Genomic DNA, 22,110 nt, shown 5'->3' with positions numbered 1-22,110 from the left:
TGGGTCAGGATTTGCTTGGAGCTGGTAATGGTACACACCACGTAAAGGTGTCTACCCAGCGTATCGGGTCCCTCCAGGAATTCCTCCGGCAGTTCCTCCAGGACACGCAAAAAAAAAAATCGTTCCCGAATTCGTGAACCAGCAAAAAAAAAACCATGATTTAATTCATGGATTCAGGAACACCAGTCACGTTTTCCAGAACGTTCCAGAAAACGCGACTGTATTCCCAAATCCATGACTGTTGTTCCCGAAAAAATACACCGTGAACTCGTTAGTTCACGAATTCATGAACGCTTTTTTTTGCGTGGAATTCCTCTGGAAGTTCCTCCGAGAGTTCCTCCAGGAATTCCTCCGGAAGTTCCTCCAGGAATTCTTCCGGAAGTTCCTCCAGGAATTCCTCCGGAAGTTCCTCCAGGAATTCCTCCGGAAGTTCCTCAGGAATTCCTCGGAAGTTCCTCCAGGAATTCCTCCGGAAGTTCCTCAGGAATTCCTTCGGAAGTTCCTCCAGGAATTCCTCCGGAAGTTCCTCCAGGAATTCCTCCGGAACTTCCGACGGAATTCCTCCGGAAGATCCTCCAGGGATTCCTCCGGGAGTTCCTCCAGGAATTCCTCCGGAAGTTCCTCCAGGAATTCCTCCGGAAGTTCCTCCAGGAATTCTTCCGGAAGTTCATCCAGGAATTCCTCCGGAAGTTCATCCAGGAATTCCTCCGGAAGTTCATCCAGGAATTTCTCCGGAAGTTCATCCAGGAATTCCTCCGGAAGTTCCTCCAGGAATTCCTCCGGAAGTTCCTCCAGGAATTCCTCCGGAAGTTCCTCCAATAATTCCTCCGGAAGTTCCTCCAGGAATTCCTCCGGAAGTTCCTCCAGGAATTCCTCCGGAAGTTCCTCCAGGAATTCCTCCGGAAGTTCCTCCAGGAATTCCTCCGGAAGTTCCTCCAGAAATTCCTCGGGAAGTTCCTCCAGGAATTCCTCGGAAGGTCCTTCAGGAATTCCTCCGGAAGTTCTTCCAGGAATTCCCCCGGAAGTACCTCCAGGAATTCTTTCGGAAGTTCTTCCAGGAATTCCTGCGGAGGTTCCTCCAGGAATTCATGCGGAGGTTCCTCCAGGAATTCCTCCGGAAGTTCCTCCAGGAATTCCTCCGGAAGTTCCTCCAGGAATTCCTCCAGAAGTTCCTCCAGGAATTCCTCTGGAAGTTCCTCCAGGAAGTTCCTCCGGAAGTTCCTCCAGGAAGTTCCTCCGGAAGTTCCTCCAGGAAGTTCCTCCAGGAAGTTCCTCCGGAAGTTCCTCCAGGAAGTTCCTCCGGAAGTTCCTCCAGGAAGTTCCTCCGGAAGTTCCTCCGGAAGTTCCTCCAGGAAGTTCCTCCGGAAGTTCCTCCAGGAAGTTCCTCCGGAAGTTCCTCCAGGAAGTTCCTCCGGAAGTTCCTCCAGGAAGCTTATTAGAGTTTATTAGAGTGACTAATTTATAGTCCTGGGAAAGTCTATTATAGTACAGGAACTTCCTGGAGGAACTTCCGGAGGAACTTCCTGGAGGAACTTCCGGAAGAACTTCCTGGAGGAACTTCCGGAGGAACTTCCTGGAGGAACTTCCTGGAGGAACTTCCGGAGGAACTTCCTGGAGGAACTTCCGGAGGAACTTCCTGGAGGAACTTCTGGAGGAACTTCTGGGGGACCTTCCTGGAGGACCTCCTGGAGGAACTTCCTGGGAGGAACTCTGAGGAACTACCTGGAGGAACTTCCGGAGGAACTCCCGGAGGAACTTCCGGAGGAACTCCCTGAGGAACTTCCGGAGGAACTTCCTGGAGGAACTTCCGGAGGAGCTTCCTGGAGGAACTTCCGGAGGAGCTTCCTGGAGGAACTTCCGGAGGAGCTTCCTGGAGGAACTTCCGGAGGAGCTTCCTGGAGGAACTTCCGGAGGAGCTTCCTGGAGGAACTTCCGGAGGAGCTTCCTGGAGGAACTTCCGGAGGAGCTTCCTGGAGGAACTTCCGGAGGACCTTCCTGAGGAACTGGAGGAACTTCCTGGAGGAACTTCCGGAGAACTTCCTGGAGGAACTTCCGGAGGAACGGAGGAACTTCCTGGCGGAACTTTCTGGAAGAACTTCCGGAGGAATTTCCTGAGGAACTTCCTGGAGAAACTTCCTGGAGGAACTTCCGGAGGAATTCCTGGAGGAACTTCTGGAGGAATTCCTGGATGAACTTCTGGAGGAATTCCTGGAGGAGCTTCCGGAGGATTTCCTGGAGGAACTTCCGGAGGAATTCCTAGAGGAACTTCCGCAGGAATTCCTAGAGGAACTTTCGGAGGGATTCCTGGAGGAACTTCCGGAAGAATTTCTGAAGGAACTTCCGCAGGGATTCCTGGACGAACTTTCGAAGGAATTCCTGGAGGAACTTCCGGAGGAATTCCTGGAGGAACTTCCGGAGGAATTCCTGGAGGAACTTCCGGAGGAATTCCTGGAGGAACTTCAGGAGGAATTCCTGGAGGAACTTCCGGAGGAATTCCTGGAGGAACTTCCGGAGGAATTCCTGGAGGAACTTCCGGAGGAATTCCTGGAGGAACTTCCGGAGGAATTCCTGGAGGAACTTCCGGAGGAATTCCTGGAGGAACTTCCGGAGGAATTCCTGGAGGAACTTCCGGAGGAATTCCTGGAGGAACTTCCGAAGGAATTCCTGGAGGAACTTCCGGAGGAATTCCTGGAGGAACTTCCGGAGGAATTCCTGGAGGAACTTCCGGAGGAATTCCTGGAGGAACTTCCGGAGGAATTCCTGGAGGAACTTCCGGAAGAATTCCTGGAGGAACTTCCGGAGGAATTCCTGGAGGAACTCTCGGAGGAACTTCCAGAGGAATTCCACGCAAAAAAAAGCGTTCATGAATTCGTGAACTAACGAGTTCACGGTGTATTTTTTCGGGAACAACAGTCATGGATTTGGGAATACAGTCGCGTTTTCTGGAACGTTCTGGAAAACGTGACTGGTGTTCCTGAATCCGTAACTTAAATCATGAGTTTTTTTGCTGGTTCACGAATTTGGGAACGTTTTTTTTTTTTGCGTGTCCTGGAGGAACTGCCGGAGGAATTCCTGGAGGGACCCGATACGCTGGGTAGACACCTTTACGTGGTGTGTACCATTACCAGCTCCAAGCAAATCCTGACCCAACGAAAACCTTCCTCATTACCTAACTCCATGGTACTTATGAGGTCGCAAGGTCGGTGGCCTCTCGTTGAGCAAGTACCACATCAACACTTCCTTCCTCTCTCTAATTACTGCAATCAAGGAACAGTCCCCTTCTTGATTCTGATAGCATTCAAGATAAGGATCTCATGATCTCAAAACATGAGTATCACTAGTGCCCAATCTACGAATTACACAATAGCAATGCTAATGTTTACTTCCGGAGGAATTCCTGGAGGAACTTCAGGAGGAATTCGTGGAGGATCTTCTGGAGGAACTACCAGAGTAACTTCTGGAGGAATTATTGGATGAACTTCCGGAGGAATTCCTGAAAAAAATCCCAGAGAAATTTTCGAGGGAGCTCCTGGAAGCTTCCGAAGAAATCCGCAGATTGTTTTGCATAAAATTAGCCCATGCCGACCCACGCCGTCGCGCCGCCGCCACCGTTGACCAATTATGTGACGTCGCCACTGGCTGAAATTGATCTATCACGCCGCCGCCTTCAATCGGCGCATAGGCCTAATTCTATACGCAATTTAAAAATTTCTTCGAGATTCCTTCCGTAATTCGTATGCTTTGATTCGTATGATTCAGAGGAATTCCTTCTGGAATTCTGAGTAATAACCTCCGGAATTAGAAAATATTTCATCGGAATTCGGAGAACTTCCATCTGGATTTTGAAGTATTTGGAGATATTCCGTCTGGAATTTTAAGGATTTCCACATTTCCGCATGAAGGATTCCCGCCCCGGTAAGAAGAAAACTTTTCGCAAAGCGAAGAGTTCTCCACTGGTCCACTGGGTGTTGTGTGAATGTCTTGTCCGTTGTTTCATGCTACTGTTCAGTCTATGCGACCTCTGGTCCAAGACGGTGATCCTGTCTCTTTTTTTATTATTTCGAAGGAAATCGGCTTGGGATTGAACATTCTCCGTCCGGAATGCTTCAGGAAAATTCGAAGGAATTTCAATGCATGCAATTTTTCCGGAAGCAATGCGTTCGAATCCGTGACGGAATTTTTCCAAATCCCGAGAGAAATATCTGAATTGCGGAAAGAATTGCCCTGGATTCCTGAAGGAATTCCTCTGCATTCCGGAAAGCATTGCTCCTTACTGCGGAATGAATTGCTTTAAATTTCTGAAGGACTTCCTCCAAACTCCGGAAGTAAATTCTCCGAACTCCGGACGAAATTCCTCTGAGTTTCGGAAGCAACTTCTCCGAATTTCGGAACGGATTCCCCCGAATCCGTAGGAAATCCCTCGGATTTCTGGAAGGAATTCCTCCGGATTCCGAAAGGAATTCCTCCGGATTCCGAAAGGAATTCTTCCGAATGCCGAAAGCAATGCATTTGAATTCCTGAAGAAATTCCTCCGAATCCCGGAAAAAATTGCTCACAGAAAAAAATAATGAAAACTAATCAACGCATAAAAATAAAATTACACTATGCTGGATGGATGGATCTTTTCCAACAGTTTCGACTAAATTGTATGCATTTGTTATCTACAGCTACAGCAGAATAGCTCCGAACTACGGAAAGAATTGCTCTGAATGCCGGGAAGAATTCCTGCGAATCCCGTAAGCAATGCATTCGAATTCCAGAAGAAATCACTCGGAATTTTCCGGATGGTGACCCTCCAAATTCCGGAAAGAAATCCTTCGGATTCCTGGAATGAATTCCTCTAAATCTTGGAATTTCGGGAGAAATATCCGAATTAAGGAAAGTACTTCTCCGATCTGCAGGAACAATTTGTCCAAACTGCGGAAAAAATAGCTCCAAATTCCTGTAGCTATCCTACGAGCTCCGGAAGGAATTCTTCCGCATTCCGACAGGAATTCCGACAAGAACTCCTTCAAATATAAATAGAAAATTCTCTGCCAGAAATTCTTCAAAATTTCCAAGAGAAAATTCAGACTGAAATTCCGACAGGAATTGATTCGAATTTCAAAAAGAGTTTTTCGAATTGCGACCGAAATTCTTCCGAATTCCGACAGGAATTCCAAAAAAGCTCTTCCTAACTCCGGGAGGCTTTTTTCTCTTTATCTATGTGTTTTTCTAATTCACTGATTAAGTTCAAGATTCCGTGAGTATCGCTATCGGTTTGTTTGTTGGAAGGGGGCAGCGACGAAGATAGCTGCGGCTTCGGCGAAAAAAAATACGCTACATTGAGGAGGTAGGCTCTCGGACCTGGCTAAGTTGGTACCGGAAACGACGAAACCTAACTATGGAACCAACAGGGTTCCTAGGGAACCAACAAGTTCCTCCAGGAAGTTCCTCCGGAAGTTCCTCCAGGAAGTTCCTCCGGAAGTTCCTCCAGGAAGTTCCTCCGGAAGTTCCTCCAGGAAGTTCCTCCGGAAGTTCCTCCAGGAAGTTCCTCCGGAAGTTCCTCCAGGAAGTTCCTCCAGGAAGTTCCTCCGGAAGTTCCTCCAGGAAGTTCCTCCGGAAGTTCCTCCAGGAAGTTCCTCCGGAAGTTCCTCCAGGAAGTTGCATTTGTTATCTACAGCTACAGCAGAATAGCTCCGAACTACGGAAAGAATTGCTCTGAATGCCGGGAAGAATTCCTGCGAATCCCGTAAGCAATGCATTCGAATTCCAGAAGAAATCACTCGGAATTTTCCGGATGGTGACCCTCCAAATTCCGGAAAGAAATCCTTCGGATTCCTGGAATGAATTCCTCTAAATCTTGGAATTTCGGGAGAAATATCCGAATTAAGGAAAGTACTTCTCCGATCTGCAGGAACAATTTCTCCAAACTGCGGAAACAATTGCTCCGAATTCCTGTAACTATCCTACGAGCTCCGGAAGGAATTTCTCCGCATTCCGACAGGAACTCCGACAAGAACTTCTTCAAATATAAATAGAAAATTCTCTGCCAGAAATTCTTCAAAATTTCCAAGAGAAAATTCAGACTGAAATTCCGACAGGAATTAATTCGAATTCCAACAATTGTTTTTCGAATTGCGACAGAAATTCTTTCATATTCCGAACGGATTTCCTAAAAAAGCGCTTCATAACTCCGGAAGGCTTTTTTTCTTTTTCTATGTGTGTTTTTTAATTCACTGATTAAGTTCAACACAGGATAAAAGGGTACTAAAAGAAAATCCGTGAGTATCGCAATCGGTTTGTTTGCTGGAAGGGTGGCAGCGACTAAGATAGCTGCGGCTTCGGCGAAAAAAACGCTACATAGAGGAGGTAGGCTTTCGGACCTGGCTAAGTTGGTACCGGAAACGCCGAAACCTACCTAGGGAACCAACAGGGTTCCTAGGGAACCAACAAGTTCCTCCAGGAAGTTCCTCCGGAAGTTCCTCCAGGAAGTTCCTCCGGAAGTTCCTCCAGGAAGTTCCTCCGGAAGTTCCTCCAGGAAGTTCCTCCGGAAGTTCCTCCAGGAAGTTCCTCCGGAAGTTCCTCCAGGAAGTTCCTCCAGGAAGTTCCTCCGGAAGTTCCTCCAGGAAGTTCCTCCGGAAGTTCCTCCAGGAAGTTCCTCCGGAAGTTCCTCCAGGAAGTTCCTCCGGAAGTTCCTCCAGGAAGTTCCTCCGGAAGTTCCTCCAGGAAGTTCTTCCGGAAGTTCCTCCAGGAAGTTCCTCCAGGAAGTTCCTCCGGAAGTTCCTCCAGGAAGTTCCTCCAGGAAGTTCCTCCGGAAGTTCCTCCAGGAAGTTCCTCCAGCAGTTCCTCTAGGAAGTTCCTCCGGAAGTTCCTCCAGGAAGTTCCTCCGGAAGTTCCTCCAGGAAGTTCCTCCGTAAGTTCCTCCGGAAGTTCCTCCAGGAAGTTCCTCCGGGAATTCCTCCGGAAGTTCCTCCAGGAATTCCTCCAGAAGTTCCTCCAGGAATTCCTCCAGAAGTTCCTCCAGGAATTCCTCCAGAAGTTCCTCCAGGAAGTCCTCCGGAAGTTCCTCCAGGAAGTTCCTCCGGAAGTTCCTCCAGGAAGTTCCTCCGGAAGTTCCTCCAGGAAGTTCCTCCGGAAGTTCCTCCAGGAAGTTCCTCCGGAAGTTCCTCCAGGAAGTTCCTCCGGAAGTTCCTCCAGGAAGTTCCTCCGGAAGTTCCTCCAGGAAGTTCCTCCGGAAGTTCCTCCGGAAGTTCCTCCAGGAAGTTCCTCCGGAAGTTCCTCCAGGAAGTTCCTCCGGAAGTTCCTCCAGGAAGTTCCTCCGGAAGTTCCTCCAGGAAGTTCCTCCGGAAGTTCCTCCAGGAAGTTCCTCCGGAAGTTCCTCCAGGAAGTTCCTCCGGAAGTTCCTCCAGGAAGTTCCTCCGGAAGTTCCTCCAGGAAGTTCCTCCAGGAAGTTCCTCCGGAAGTTCCTCCGGAAGTTCCTCCAGGAAGTTCCTCCGGAAGTTCCTCCAGGAAGTTCCTCCAGGAAGTTCCTCCAGGAATTCCTCCGGAAGTTCCTCCAGGAATTCCTCCAGAAGTTCCTCCAGGAATTCCTCCGAAAGTTCCTCAAGGAATTCCTCCAGAAGCTCCTCCAGGAAGTCCTCCGGAAGTTCCTCCAGGAAGTTCCTCCAGTAATTCCTCCGAAAGTTTCTCCAGGAAGTTCTTCCAGCAGTTCCTCTAGGAAGTTCCTCCGGAAGTTCCTCCAGGAAGTTCCTCCGGAAGTTCCTCCAGGAAGTTCCTCCGTAAGTTCCTCCAGGAAGTTCCTCCAGGAAGTTCCTCCGGGAATTCCTCCGGAAGTTCCTCCAGGAATTCCTCCAGAAGTTCCTCCAGGAATTCCTCCAGAAGTTCCTCCAGGAATTCCTCCAGAAGTTCCTCCAGGAAGTCCTCCGGAAGTTCCTCCAGGAAGTTCCTCCAGTAAGTTCCTCCGGAAGTTCCTCCAGGAAGTTCCTCCGGAAGTTCCTCCAGGAAGTTCCTCCGGAAGTTCCTCCAGGAAGTTCCTCCGGAAGTTCCTCCAGGAAGTTCCTCCGGAAGTTCCTCCAGGAAGTTCCTCCGGAAGTTCCTCCAGGAAGTTCCTCCGGAAGTTCCTCCAGGAAGTTCCTCCGGAAGTTCCTCCGGAAGTTCCTCCAGGAAGTTCCTCCGGAAGTTCCTCCGGAAGTTCCTCCGGAAGTTCCTCCAGGAAGTTCCTCCGGAAGTTCCTCCAGGAAGTTCCTCCGGAAGTTCCTCCAGGAAGTTCCTCCGGAAGTTCCTCCAGGAAGTTCCTCCGGAAGTTCCTCCGGAAGTTCCTCCAGGAAGTTCCTCCGGAAGTTCCTCCAGGAAGTTCCTCCGGAAGTTCCTCCAGGAAGTTCCTCCAGGAAGTTCCTCCGGAAGTTCCTCCGGAAGTTCCTCCAGGAAGTTCCTCCGGAAGTTCCTCCAGGAAGTTCCTCCGGAAGTTCCTCCAGGAAGTTCCTCCGGAAGTTCCTCCAGGAAGTTCCTCCGGAAGTTCCTCCAGGAAGTTCCTCCGGAAGTTCCTCCAGGAAGTTCCTCCGGAAGTTCCTCCAGGAAGTTCCTCCGGAAGTTCCTCCAGGAAGTTCCTTCGGCAGTTCCTCTAGGAAGTTCCTCCGGAAGTTCCTCCAGGAAGTTTCTCCGGAAGTTCCTCCAGGAAGTTCCTCCGTAAGTTCCTCCAGGAATTCCTCCAGAAATTCTCCCAATTTGTCTCCCACGAGGTCCTCCAGGAATCCTAAAAAACATCCAGGAATTTATCCGAATTTTTTTCTGAGAAAATTATTTTAATATTTCCCCCGAAAATCCTCAAGGTATTCTTTAGAAAATTTCATGAAAGGCACAGGAATATTTTTTTGTAAGAAGAATTCGCGATGAAATTTTAGTAGAAAAATCCGAAGGAGGTCCTAAAAGATTTCATAAAACTATTTCTCTGGAATGAATTTTCGAATCTCCAAATGGACTTACTGGAGAAATTCTCGAAATAAAAAATCCTGAAAAAGTTGTTGAAGAAAGATTCGGCTGCCGGTGGCTGCCGGCTGCCGAATCTTTTTTCTCAATATCTCATAAAAACACCCTTAGTTGTTGAAGAAATTCTGGATTTTGAAGTATTTTTAAAGAAAGTTTTTTTTTCGATTTTGAAGATTCTTGCTGAATTTCTAAACAAATTCAATAATGTAATTCTGAAATAATTTCAGAGTTTAATACCGAAGGAATTCTTGATGTTCTACAAACAATTCCGTAAATTCCTGAAGAACAATTTCCACGTTTTTTGAAATATTGAATGTCAAGCGAATTTCTAAGAAAAATATTTGTTTATGTTTGGCCGTTCTATAGCAAGGAATCTATCGGCCAAGTTGGCCTCACAAAGACATTTTCCACAACGTTTTTCGCACTAATTTAGCTAGAAATCAACTCCATGCTAGATACAGTTGCCTTCCAATGATTTTGATTTGAAGGTTTTATCGGAAATGAGAATAAATTCTCCCTATAGAATATATTCCCCCATATTCTCTACCCTAGGCACAAAAGTATCATCGTGATAGCCTCTATATCATGCAAAAATTGAAATTTGGCTTAAAAACCTCGCAGACATAACTTTGGAAGAACTTAATGAATATTAAGCTGTGATGCGGCAATGTTATAAAGCTGTGCGCCGCCGCGGCCACCGACGATTTTCGGGAATAATTCCACCCAAAAATCTAAATAACTGCAACAACATCGCCTCCAAGAATTCTAGGAACTCATTATACAAGAATTGTGAAATACTCTAAGATTAGTATTTTTGGAGGATTTCTCCTTCAGAAGCTCTGGGATATTCCGATTTTAACGCAGTGTTCCATCTCTTTGATTTTAACTCATCGCCAGCTATTCTACAACGATTTTTCACAGCATACTTACGAGGCACAAGTTAACACAAAAAGTGAAGAATGATATCCCGGCGAATTATTCATCTCATCCTAACTCTGGGGAATTTCTTCCTGACGAATTATGAGGATATCTTCTCCTATGAAGTATAGACAATTTCTTCTCCTTGTATTCTAGGGAATTCTTTCGATAGGACTTCTAAAAAGTTCCGTCTACAAGAATTCCTGTAAAATTATAGGAGGATTGTTGTTTATACTCCCAGTCTTTAATCACTCCAATAATTCCATATCTATGAGCTTTAGGGATTCCCTTGTTCTGAGAAATGAGTAATACGTGTCCATGAATTTCTGTATGGGAAACTCCTGGAAAATTTCCATCATTATTTCCTGTTATTTTTTGTAGGGTTTTCTGACCTTCAGGAGTTTTCTCATCTGATCTTTTTTGTTGACATTACATCCTCCATTTAAAAATTGCTGTATCGCTGCTTGGTGTTTATCAAGCACTGCTACAGTTTCTAACTACGAGGTTTCTAAGTAGATTTACTTTTTTTTTGCATTCCTGTGTCTTAACACTAACACGATGATGCTCATAGGTATAGGGAAGAACCAAAAAAAAAACTTACACTGCACCATGAAATGGATCCTTGGACCGTATCTATCAGCATTAAGTTTACCTTAGCATGTACACCGAGGATACTGGTCGTAAGAACATCATACGTTTCTCTTTTGAAATTTCGCCACAAGAAAATGTATTGATTTGCATACGATTCTCTAATGGAATGCATTTCATACGACAATCTTATGAAATATTTTCAGTTTGTTCAAAAACAGTGTAACCCGGTTTCGAACCATAGACGTCGTGATTAGGACCACACACCACACGCCCACCGACGCTTCGAGAAACTGTCTTGTTATTGGATACCCAATAAAGAGTTAGAATTGATCGAAAAAAAGATCCTACGATTTTCATAGTTCAATTTGTATGAAACATTCTCATATGTTTGGTCGTATGAAAATCTTACGACCAGTATACTCAGTGTAGGGATAGCACACCCGTCTAGCGTACTGGGAGGTGTGGGATCGATTCCCACCGGAAGGCAATGGATATTTTTGCATATTTCATAAATATTCTCCTTCTCAGAACACATGCTTTCGGTCTTCGGTATAGTTTTCCACTTAGTGAATGTAAGACGAAAGTCGATAGCCTAAACTTGCGTAGAGAAGAAGTACAAGTACTTGGAAGTAGATAAATGCCATATAATTGTGACTGAAAATGTGTGTTTCGAGCAAGAACTAAATGAAACTTTTGTAAAAATGTACGAAACACTACTACTTCAACAGTCCTTTAATAACCATCGGCGTGGTGAAAAAATACTCGACGGCGTGGTAAATTTTCATACGGTGACGCGCCAATTCATTTTTAACGGCAGCGTCGGCGCAAGAAAATCGTAAGCGGCGGCGGCGCACAAGTCTAGATAGCATTGCTCCTTATCCCTGAAAGAATCCCTCAGAATTCTGGAAGAAATCCCTTCTATTTCAGGAATTCGGATGCATTCGCCCCCTGAAACGGCTGTCATCTGCATACAATGTGATTGAAACCGAAAGCTTGGTGCTAGCTGTCAAGCGATGGCTTTAAGCACGGGACACAGTGACGCATGCGACAACATCGCTCGAGGGCAGATTTAATTCGAATAAAAAACAAAATAAACAGTTTTTTTTTTATTTTAGGCTCGATTTTAAGCTGTTGTTATAAGAAAAAGCGCACCATTTAAAATATGTTTCAAAACTTCATTGCTATTATCTCTATAGCTGATATCAAATTAATTATAATAACAAATTTGTCAAGTCTGCCTGATACCCATATCGATATCTAAACAGTTTGACAGTTTCAGCTATTCTATGGTGAGATTTATGAATTGACCACTTTTACGGATGTTCCGGATCTTCTGGAGGAACTATGATGGCCACTCAGGTCCATCACAATGGGTCACCATAATCATTTGTTACTCAGTGTTCAATAATCAAAAGCTTTGGAAAAAACCGCACCCTTTTATGATAAGTTTCATGAAATGGCCATTTTTACGGACGTTCCGGATCTTCTGGAGGACCTTCGGTGGCCACCAAGGTGCATGAAAATGGGTCACCACAACCATTTGTTACTCGTAGTTCGTTGATGAAAAGCTTTGAAAAAAAACCGCGCTGTTCTATGATAAGTTTTATGAATTGACCATTTTTACGGACGTTCCGGATCTTCTGGAGCACCTCCGGTGCCCCCCCCCCACGTCCACCGAAAAGGTCCCCACAATCATTTGTTACTCAAAGTACTATAAGGAAAAGCTTTGGAAAAAACCGCGCTCTTCTATGATGTGTTTCATAAATTGACCATTTTTACGGACGTTCCGGATCTTCTAGAGGACCTTCGGTGGCCACTCAGGTCCATCAAATTGGGTCACCACAATCATTGGTTACTCGTAGCTCGATAATGAAAAGCTTTGGAAAAAACCGCACTCTTCTATTATGTGTTTCATAAATTGACCACTTTTATGGATGTTCCGGATCTTCTGGAGCACCTCCGGTGGCCACCCAGGTCCACCAAAATAGGTCATCATAATTATTTGTTATTCAAAGTACGATAATGGAAAGCTTTGTGAAAAAAAACGCGCACTTCTAGGATGAGCTCCATGAATTGACCATTTTTACGGATGTTCCGGATCTTCTGGAGGAACTCCAGAAGACTCACAATCATTTGTTATTCAAAGTACGATAATGAAAAGCTTTGTGAAAAAACGCGCACTTCTAGGATGAGTTCCATGAATTGACCATTTTTACGGATGTTCCGGATCTTCTGGAGGAACTACGGTGGCCAGGTCTATCACAATGGGTCACCATAATTATTTGTTCCTCAGCGTTCGATAATGAAAAGCTTTGGAAAAAACCGCACCCTTTTATGATAAGTTTTATGAATTGACCACTTTTACGGACGTTCCGGATCTTCTGGAGGACCTTCGGTGGCCACACAGGTCCATCAAAAGGGGTCACCGCAATCATTTGTTACTCGTAGTTCGATAATGAAAAGCTTTGGAAAAAACCGCGCTCTTCCATGATAAGTTTCATGAAATGACCATTTTTACGGACGTTCCGGATCTTCCGGAGGACCTCCGGTGGCCACCCAGGTCCACCAAAATGGTGACTATAATCATATGTTACTCAGCGTTCGATGATGAAAAGCTTTGGAAAAAACCGCGCTCTTCTAGGATGAGTTCAATGAATTGACCACTTCTACGGATGTTCCGGGTCTTCCGGAGGGACACCGGACCGTGAAATAACCAGGAATTGTGTTGATCCATGGAAATGGTCAATGGCTATATCCTATTATGATTATTGCTACGCAAATTAATGAGCATTTCCAAAATCACCCTTCGAAAGGCAAGAAATCACACCAAAAATTGGCCTAAAAATCTATGTTCCTTCAAAATCGATTCCTGGGAACCAGAATGGCCAAATTGCAAAAATCTGTCCGTATCGACATCCGCGGATTCCATACCTTCAATTTGGTTCCAAAAGATTGAGAATCGGTTCGAAAATGAACTTTTGGGAGCGAATTCTATTTGGGGTCATTTTTGACCCGCTAATGCACAATGTGTCACTTTTTTTGTTGTGGCGTTCCTAGAGGTCGCTGAAAGCTGGTTATCACCCCAAAATTTTCATTTCCAAAAGTTAGGAAAAGTCAGAAAATTTCAACGCCCTATCTCATTTGATTACAAAGCTACAACGTTTTTAAATCATCTCTGGGCCAAAATAGACCCCAATGCACTAGGAAGGTTAAATAAAAAATTATCTTGCTGCTCAGAAACGCCGGGTAAAGTGCATTGATCTCCGTAGTTAAAATACCGCGTTCAATCGTCAGAATATAAAAGAAATATTTGAATCTCGTGATTCAGTTTGCAGAAAATAGTACAACGCTGTGCAACAGTTTTGAGCTTTTGAATCTGAACTTAAACAAATCTAGGGCAGCAGTTGGGAGATGCACGTCTTAGATTCATATTAAAATTAAAAGCACCAATTTGAATCACTACTAAACTGATTTAATTCTTAGGTTACTAAGGATTCTTAAGATTAACTCATAATTGGCACATTTGCGACATGGGCAGTATAGTTAGGTTTCTTGTCATCCAAAAGAACTTTTTCCGGTGCATGTTGGTTATTATTTTTATTCTCCAGATGTTTACGCTAAGTCCATTATGCTTCCAAAAATTATTATTCTAACAACACACAAATGGTCCAGAGTAAAGCAAAATTTTATCCACAATGCGACATCCACTTCCAGTTGGATCAGATCAAATGTAAAGGAAAAAGGTTTCAATGGTGTTTCAATAGTGGGGCCCTCCTTAGCCGTGCGGTAAGACGCGCGGCTACAAAGCAAGACCACGCTGAGGGTGGCTGGGTTCGATTCCCGGTGCCGGTCTAGGTAATTTTCGGATTGGAAATTGTCTCGACTTCCCTGGGCATAAAAGTATCATCATGCCAGCCTCATGATATACGAATGCAAAAATGGTAACCTGGCTTAGAAACCTCGCAGTTAATAACTGCTTAATGGACACTAAGTTGCGAGGCGGCTCTGTCCCAGTGTGGGGATGTAATGCCAATAAGAAGAAGAAGAAGTGTTTCATAAAACACCTGTCGATGACACGTACAATGACTAAGTAGATTAATTTATCTTAGTTTCGACGCCCATATTATAGTGAGATAGTGAGCAGTGTTGGTAAAATCATTTATAAAACTCAATCATTGAGCGCTCCCGCGCGAACTAACTCGTTTGCGATTTTAAAGAAATGCATCACGTCTGAGTTTTTCATGCTAAAACGGATCATTTCATTCATTTCCCAAAAAATCATTTCGATCCAAAAAGTGTTTAAAAACAATTTGGGTGCAATTTATTGTTTACAGTCCAGACATCATGCACGCGTACAAAAAAGTATGAGATTGAACAACGACTGCTACGCTCACATAAAATTTAGCGCACGCGAGTCCCACGAAGCTTGTGTACCTCACATTAGCATTGGTGAGTCGCATTGAGATATCTCAAACCTTTGCAAACAACAGCGAAGGTGCGTAAAACAGCTTGGGCGGGAAATTTTCCTTCAATAATATCGTCGCCTAAGTAACGCCAGCTATGCATTCCTAGCGCATGATATGAGTCTCATGAGACGTACAATGAGACACGCTCACTCAGTTATTTTATGCGCGCGCTAGCCTCTCTCGTCGCACCGAATCGATGCTACGTGAGATTTTGTAGCTCATGGCACACTCCCTAGCAGCACACATGTTGCACAAAAGTTACTGTAACATCTATACAACCGAATTAAGTCACATTTGAGTTGCTGCAACCAAATTGGTCCGTACTGTGCTGCTAGGGCTGTTTCATCCGTGTATACACGAGAATCAAGAGACTCTGGTTTACACACGCAAGAGTATTCATTGTTCTATGTGGTGAACGTTAATTTACTGTTAATTTACGAAGGAGAACAAAAGAAAACCTACGATGATTCAAATGGATGATTCAACTCAGCCATGATTTTTTAAGTGCTGAGTTGGGTGCGTTTCAACTCACGTGCGATTTTAATCGTTCGTGAGTTTTGAGATTTTGAGTTTTTCCCAACACAGTGAGATGAGTTCAATAATTATCGAATAACCCTGCTTGCAGAGCAAGATTACTTTTGATAGAATTATGTTTTAATGGTTTTGGGGGAAGCTCCAGCCTTTTTAAAGACTGGGTATTTATTAAATCTTTGAACTGGCACTTTCAATTTTAATTGGGATTTTAATTCGGTAAATGAGTCGGACCTTAATGTGTGTTTTCATTCGGATTCTGATAAACTTATTTTACAGAGAACAGACGTGGATGCTCGAACAAAATTTCGTGGAAATCGTGTGTAAAGATTTAAATCGCGCCTCAGCGCCGCGAACACAGGCTGCCCGACATGAAAGCTCAATCTCACTAAGCGAAGGTGTTGGAATACACAACATAAACAGTGTGATGCTACCACCTAGGGGCAATTTGGAATGAACACTAGCACTAAAAAGTAAAACACGGCAAATTTGACATAGTTCAAAATGACGAGTACAAACTTTTACACAACCACGCGATTGAAGATGAACGTCTGTTCTCTGTACTTATTACTCGGAGGACCTTAGCCGGCCCAGGGTCTCCAGTAGCCTTGCGAGCAAAGGCGTAGAATTGCCAATCCGGAGATGGCGAGTTGGATTCTCGGTCCGGTCTAGGATGTTTTCGGGGGCAGCCCTTACTTTGCACCGTTCAATGTGCAAAAACGATTCATAAAAGAATGAAAAACGATCCGTAACTAACATCTGAATGTTCCATAAAACGATACCTTAAATCCATAAAATAGTTCGGGAGATTCCATAAAAAATAATTTTATGATCCATAAATCTTTGAAAAATGATCCATAAAAACTATATTTTGATCCATAAAATTTCAAATTTGCGCAATTTTTATCCTGATGATGATCCATAATTTCAGTAATATGATCCATAATTTTGGTCATATGATCCATAATTTTGTTTATATGATCCATAATGCTTGGAAAGAAGGCCAATGAAACTATATTAATTGATCCACACATTTTATAAAATCTATGGATCATTTGCCAAAATTTATGGATCATATCACCAAAACTATGGATCATTTGAACAAAGCTATGGATCAAATGGCCAGAGTTATGGATCATATGACTAAAATTATGGATCATATTACTGAAATTATGGATCATCATTACGATAAAAAAATGCGCAAATTTGAAGTTTTATGGATCAAAATATAGTTTTTTATTGATCATTTTCCAAAGATTTATGGATCATTTGTCATACGTTCATGGTAAAATAGCAGGAATTGTATTGTTTTTCTTGACTATGTTAATGGAACATATTTTCCCATTAATTGCTAAATTTTAGTTTAGTTATAGATCGAAAAAATATTCTTTATGGGATCTCCTGAACTATTTTATGGATTTATGGTAGCGTTTTATGGAACATTCAGAAGTTATTTATGGATCGATTTTCGTTTTTTAAGGATCCGTCTTTATTGTTTATATGCAAAAGTATGTTTTGCCGTTTTCGGGTTGGAAACTTTCTCGACACCCTGGGCATAGTGTATCCATTGTACTTGCCACACAAGATACATTGGCATTGGCGGGCATAGAAAAGCTTTCAATTAATAACTGAGGAAAGTTGAAGCAGGCCAAGTTCCAGTTGGAATGTAAAGCCATTGAAGAAGAAGAAGAAGTCCTTAACCGGCCCTGTAAACATACTGTGAAAAAATATTAAATCTCCGGTTCAGGCATCCCTAAAATGTCAAAATCGGATGATAATTAACAGAGTTACAATATATTTATTTAATTTCTCTCAACATTTGCTTATCCCAGTTAATTTGGCCATGTACAGCATTTTACGAGCGCTAATGGCCACCTCAATTGAACTCAGTTTTAGGTAGAGTAGAGACAGTTTGATGTTAGACTTGTGTGGTTTGACACAAAAACGACAAGTTTCCATCATCATGGATTAAACCACGATGACGCCATGCGGCGATTTTCAGTGCATCCGCTGCGGGTAATGTTTCCAAAAAATGAGCCTCGACATGAACATCCGGTGAACTAAAATGCTCCGAGTTCACTGAAATATTTATCGGCCCGCAGCGGAAAATCGTGGAAAAAGAAGACGCTCGTGGTTAGGCGATCAAAAGTTGCAATAAGAAGAAGAAGCCGAAGGATGATATTTAAAAAAAAAATCAAAGGGGAGCAAACGGGAAATTTTTTAAAACTCTTCTTAAAAATTCTGGAAGTATACGAAAATTATTTGAAGCTCTTTTGGTGGAATGTCTAAAAGTAATTTGATTAAAAACGGAAAGTAGTACGGGGTTGGACTTTTCTTATACTGTGTATCAAGTATGATATCACAAAATTAAATTTGAAATCGAAAAATAGTAGAAGGAAAGTACAGCCCCGTACTGCCAACCGTTTCTAATTAAATTGCTCCTAAATTTTTTGTGAAGAGTTTTAATAAACTTTCCGTATGCTAACCCGAGCATTTTTTTTTCAAATATAATCCTTCAATTTCTTCCTTTTCTCCATGCAACCTTTATTTGTCAATAATGATAAATTCATGAGGATTATGATGATCGCTGCGATGTCAAACGACACAAGACAATCGTCAGATAGATTGTACCTTACCAGAACATGTTAAATTGTGGCTGCCTCAGAGTGGCGGCTATCGAAATTATTTTATCGGCTTTTTTCGTTGATAATTTCGGCTGATTTCGATGAATATTCTATTGTGGCGGCTATTACCGTACGTAAAATGCTGGATAAATAACGAAAACAGAACAATATAACTTAAGTTATTGAAATTTGAATTTTAACGATCTAAAATCATTTTGCGATCATAGAATACCCGCGCGAAATGTAATCAGTGCAATATGAACGGAGCTTTAAACTTCGAGAGCAGCACTAGCGCCACACTAACAAACGGTGGCTTCAAGAACTAGTGCTTGTTTCACGGGGCTGGATGCATTGTTTCAGAAGAATTCCTTCCGAAATTCGGAGCAATTCTTCCAGCAGTAGGTGACGAGCTCGGTGGTCTAGTGGCTAGTAAGTGGCTTATAAGTAGGAGGTCGTGGGTTCAATTCCAGGCTCGTCCCTTTCCTACTTTGTATTTCTATCTTAGTTCTTTCTGTGTTTCACGTTCTACCAAAACGATTCCTACTGTTATAACCTTCCACACAATCCCAAAACCTCCCGTGGCACCTATGAGAGGTCGTAGAGTTCTCTGCATCTTTCTTAAGTAGGTGTCCAACTAACCATCCTTCCCCTTCCTCAGCATTCGCAAGGACGTGGCCAGGACAGATCTCGACTATTGGAGAGTGCATTGCTTCCATCTAAGAGATAGTGATTAGTCCCAAATCAATATCTGTGGTAACGGATGAAAGTGATGCTACTCTCATACAATAGTCTTGGCTTGTACCACCTACGAATTTGTGCGAATTGCTCAATGCTAATGCTAATGCTAAATTCTTCCAGCAGTAGGTATTCCGTAAAGGTTTCTCCGTGAATTCGGAGGAATTCCATCCGGGATTTAGATAATCTCCACCTGAAAGTCGAAGCTATATATAAATTAGAAATAAATCTACAAATTGTGCAAAGCTCTTAATGGTTTTTGAATGTTACTTGCAGTACGTTCATTAATATGGATTCTAGGAGTTAGTAATTGACGTATTGAAGCGTTTATGAGAATTATACACAGAACAAATTATATACAGCAGAAATTTGTGATGCATTTGAATAACGAAAAAAATGGCTCATATCTACCTGCGTAATAATGGAATATAAACATCAGCTTAAATCGCGATTTATTAGTTTCGGATAGCAGAAATACAGCTCTGCACTATCGCACCAAAATCCCTTCCACCTTCCGCCGATCCATGCGCTCATTCGATCACGAGCAGAAACCTGTTGCCTTTGTGGGGATCTCACCAGTTGTTTTTCGCCATATTCCATGCATTTCCTGTTTTCTTATTTCCGTTCGTGGAAACGGAAGACGAAAGCGCTCGCCGAAATAGGGACAAAAAAGGTGCTTTTTCACAACCACCACTTTAAGCACCACCCCGTCATAGAAGGCAGGAAGGAAGGAGGCAAGATGTTGCCGTATTCTTGTGCCCGTTGTTGGTTGGCAAAGAAAGGGTTCCTCTGTTCGTTATACAACATAAATTGATCGTTTCCGTCGGTTGCCTATCCGCTCCGCTTTGTCAACCTGGCCCACTGACTGAATATGGCGGGCTGCTGCAAGGACGGGGGCTGCGGACAACCGGATGCAACCCAGATGCAGTTCGGCTGGTTTGAGGAAGACCGTCACCAGCAATACCACGAAAAACTGTGCAAATGGAATAAGAATTTCGAGCTAAACGGACACGAGCACAGCGAGAGCTGATTATATTTTCTGGTGTTTATATAAGCGAAGTGAAGGGCGGATTGGCGGCAGAAACTGGGTGAATCCACGTTCCCAAGGGAGATGTTTTTTTTGCGTTGCTGGAAAAGAAATGGAAACTTTTCAGCACCAAACGCCAGTGTCCAGTGGAGTACACTGTGAGGGCACTATTTGTTGAACGGCTAGGTGGTTCACAAAAAACATGTGGTTTTCTCGTCGTCTCTCAATAAACCTAATGTCTAAAATACTTTTGAAAATATGGTACCCATTGTGGACACCGCTGTATTTAAATGATGCCAGTGAACAGCAGGAAGTGGGGGGGAGTGGGGAGTCTTTCAACTATTTCCATAAAATCGAATCGAAATTTCACTTGTTGCACACTACTACAGGCGGACGAACTGAGCAGAGGAGGCGACATCCAGCTGCTGCAGCGAAGAAGACGTCGCCGGCGAAGGAAACTGGTAAAGAGCAGCCTGTGCCGTTTCCTTCGTTGTCGTCAAACAAAATGGTTGGGGGAGGCTTGGGGGGGCACCTTGTTTTGGATGAAAAGTTTTAAGCCACCCTTTTTCCGTTTGGTGTGGAAGAAAACAGACGTCGATAACGGGGAGGGAGGCTGCAACTACCGAACTCTGTATACAAAGGATTTCGCTTCAGTGAGCCGCCGCAGACCCGAACGATCCGAGCTTGCAACGAACGGCTGCCTGCGAAATGAGTGCTCTCGATGTCATTTAATCAATTATTTTTTGCTTCCTCTATTTCTTATTTTTATGTGCAGTTTTTCTTCGAAATAGGAAAAAAAATCCTCTATGTGTGTAGGTACCTAAAAGTGTATACAGCGCGAAAAAAAAGTAAAGTCGAACTTACCAACTATGTGCACCATATTTTTCGTCCACTTGGCCAGCTCCCGCCGGATGTAGCGCCGTTCCTGGACGCACCGCGCGTACGAACAGTCGGCCATCGTCCGGAAACTCCGTCACGCGGAACGAGCCGAACCGTCGAATTTCCACGCCGCGCGGCTTACAACGATAACCGGAAATGCTCACACCACCCCGCACCCGTAAGGGTGAAAGGAAAACTTGTTGCTTCTCACTCCTCACCTCACACTATTCGCACTGACACTCACACTCTGGCCCCGTGGGTTGTCCCCGGGTCGGTAACTATGCACGCTGGAAGTTGTCCTCTTCTGTTGCTCTTGTTGTTGTTGTTTTTGTTTCTGCTATTGTTGTTGTTGATGTTACCGTTTCGGTGGAATGCAACAAGTGATTCCTCGCAAACTTTTCGCTGCTTCTTCTGACGTTGATGCTGTTGTTGCATTTGTGGAGGAAAAGTCTGGACGCTTCGTCGGCGTCGATGTCGTCTACTGTTGGGGCTGTTGTTGTTGTTGTTGTTGTTTAAGGCTGCCTCACACCTCGGGAAAATTTTCCAGCGGATTTTGAGCCCCGTGTATTTTAAATGGGGCCGGGATTTTGATTTTCCGTGTCCAAATTCCGAAAACATCGCATATGCAAAAATGCATGGGGAAAAAATCCGCGAACCAAATTTCCGAGGTGTGAGGCTACCTTTAGCGGGATATTTTGGCACCAGGACCATTCAGGAACGACCAGCCGGAGCCGTGTTCACTCGTGCACTGTGGGATAAGATTTGTAGGAGAAGAAAGAGACGGTTGCAGTTCTATTTAAGCAGTAGAATAGGTTTGGGATGGTATATATTTATGAGCACCAATGAGTAGTGATGAAGTCAAAATATGGATAGTCCTTTTGAAAATAAGACGGAATATTTATTAGGTTGGAGACCTTTTTAAGCTGCGGATGGAGGCCTTACTGAGCTTCCGGTGGATGCTTTTCAAGCTTACGGTGAACGCCATCCAAAATGACATACTTGCGTTGGAAGGCTACCGACAGCAATCCGTCTGAATTCTTCCGACATCCGACAGAAATTGTTCCAGATACCGACAGAAATTGTTATGAATTCCGACAGGAAGTGTTCCGAATTCTGACAGGAAATGTTCCGAATTCCGACAGGAATTCTTCCGACTTCCGACAAGAATTCTTCCGAATTCCGACAGGAATTCTTCCGAATTCCGACAGGAATTATTCCAAATTCCGACAGTGATTTTTCCGAATGCCGACAGGAATTCTTCCGAATTCCGAAAAGAATTCTTCCGAATTCCGACAGCAATTCTTCCGAATTCTGACAGGAATTCTCCCGAATTCCGACAAGAATTCTTCCGAATTCCGACAGGAATTCTTCC

General features: G+C 43.9%; 1 protein-coding gene across 1 annotated transcript in view; it reads right to left on the bottom strand.

Moving 5' to 3' along the window:
* The window catches only part of LOC134203541 (mushroom body large-type Kenyon cell-specific protein 1), a 479,310-nt gene extending 457,875 nt beyond the window's left edge, over positions 1–21,435 (bottom strand). Inside the window, exons 1-2 of the mRNA XM_062678393.1 lie at positions 21,419–21,435; positions 20,724–21,228 (exon numbers count right to left, since the gene is read on the bottom strand). Coding sequence (XP_062534377.1) covers positions 20,724–20,817 — 94 coding nt within the window. The 5' untranslated portion in view covers positions 20,818–21,228; positions 21,419–21,435. The remainder of the gene's footprint in view (positions 1–20,723; positions 21,229–21,418) is intronic.
* Positions 21,436–22,110: the final 675 nt, after the last annotated feature.

The sequence above is a fragment of the Armigeres subalbatus genome, chromosome 1 (genome assembly GCF_024139115.2).
Source record: "Armigeres subalbatus isolate Guangzhou_Male chromosome 1, GZ_Asu_2, whole genome shotgun sequence".
Lineage (NCBI taxonomy): Eukaryota > Metazoa > Arthropoda > Insecta > Diptera > Culicidae > Armigeres > Armigeres subalbatus.
Note: the sequence above shows the minus strand (reverse complement) of the source record. Positions and strands in the feature narration are given on the sequence as shown.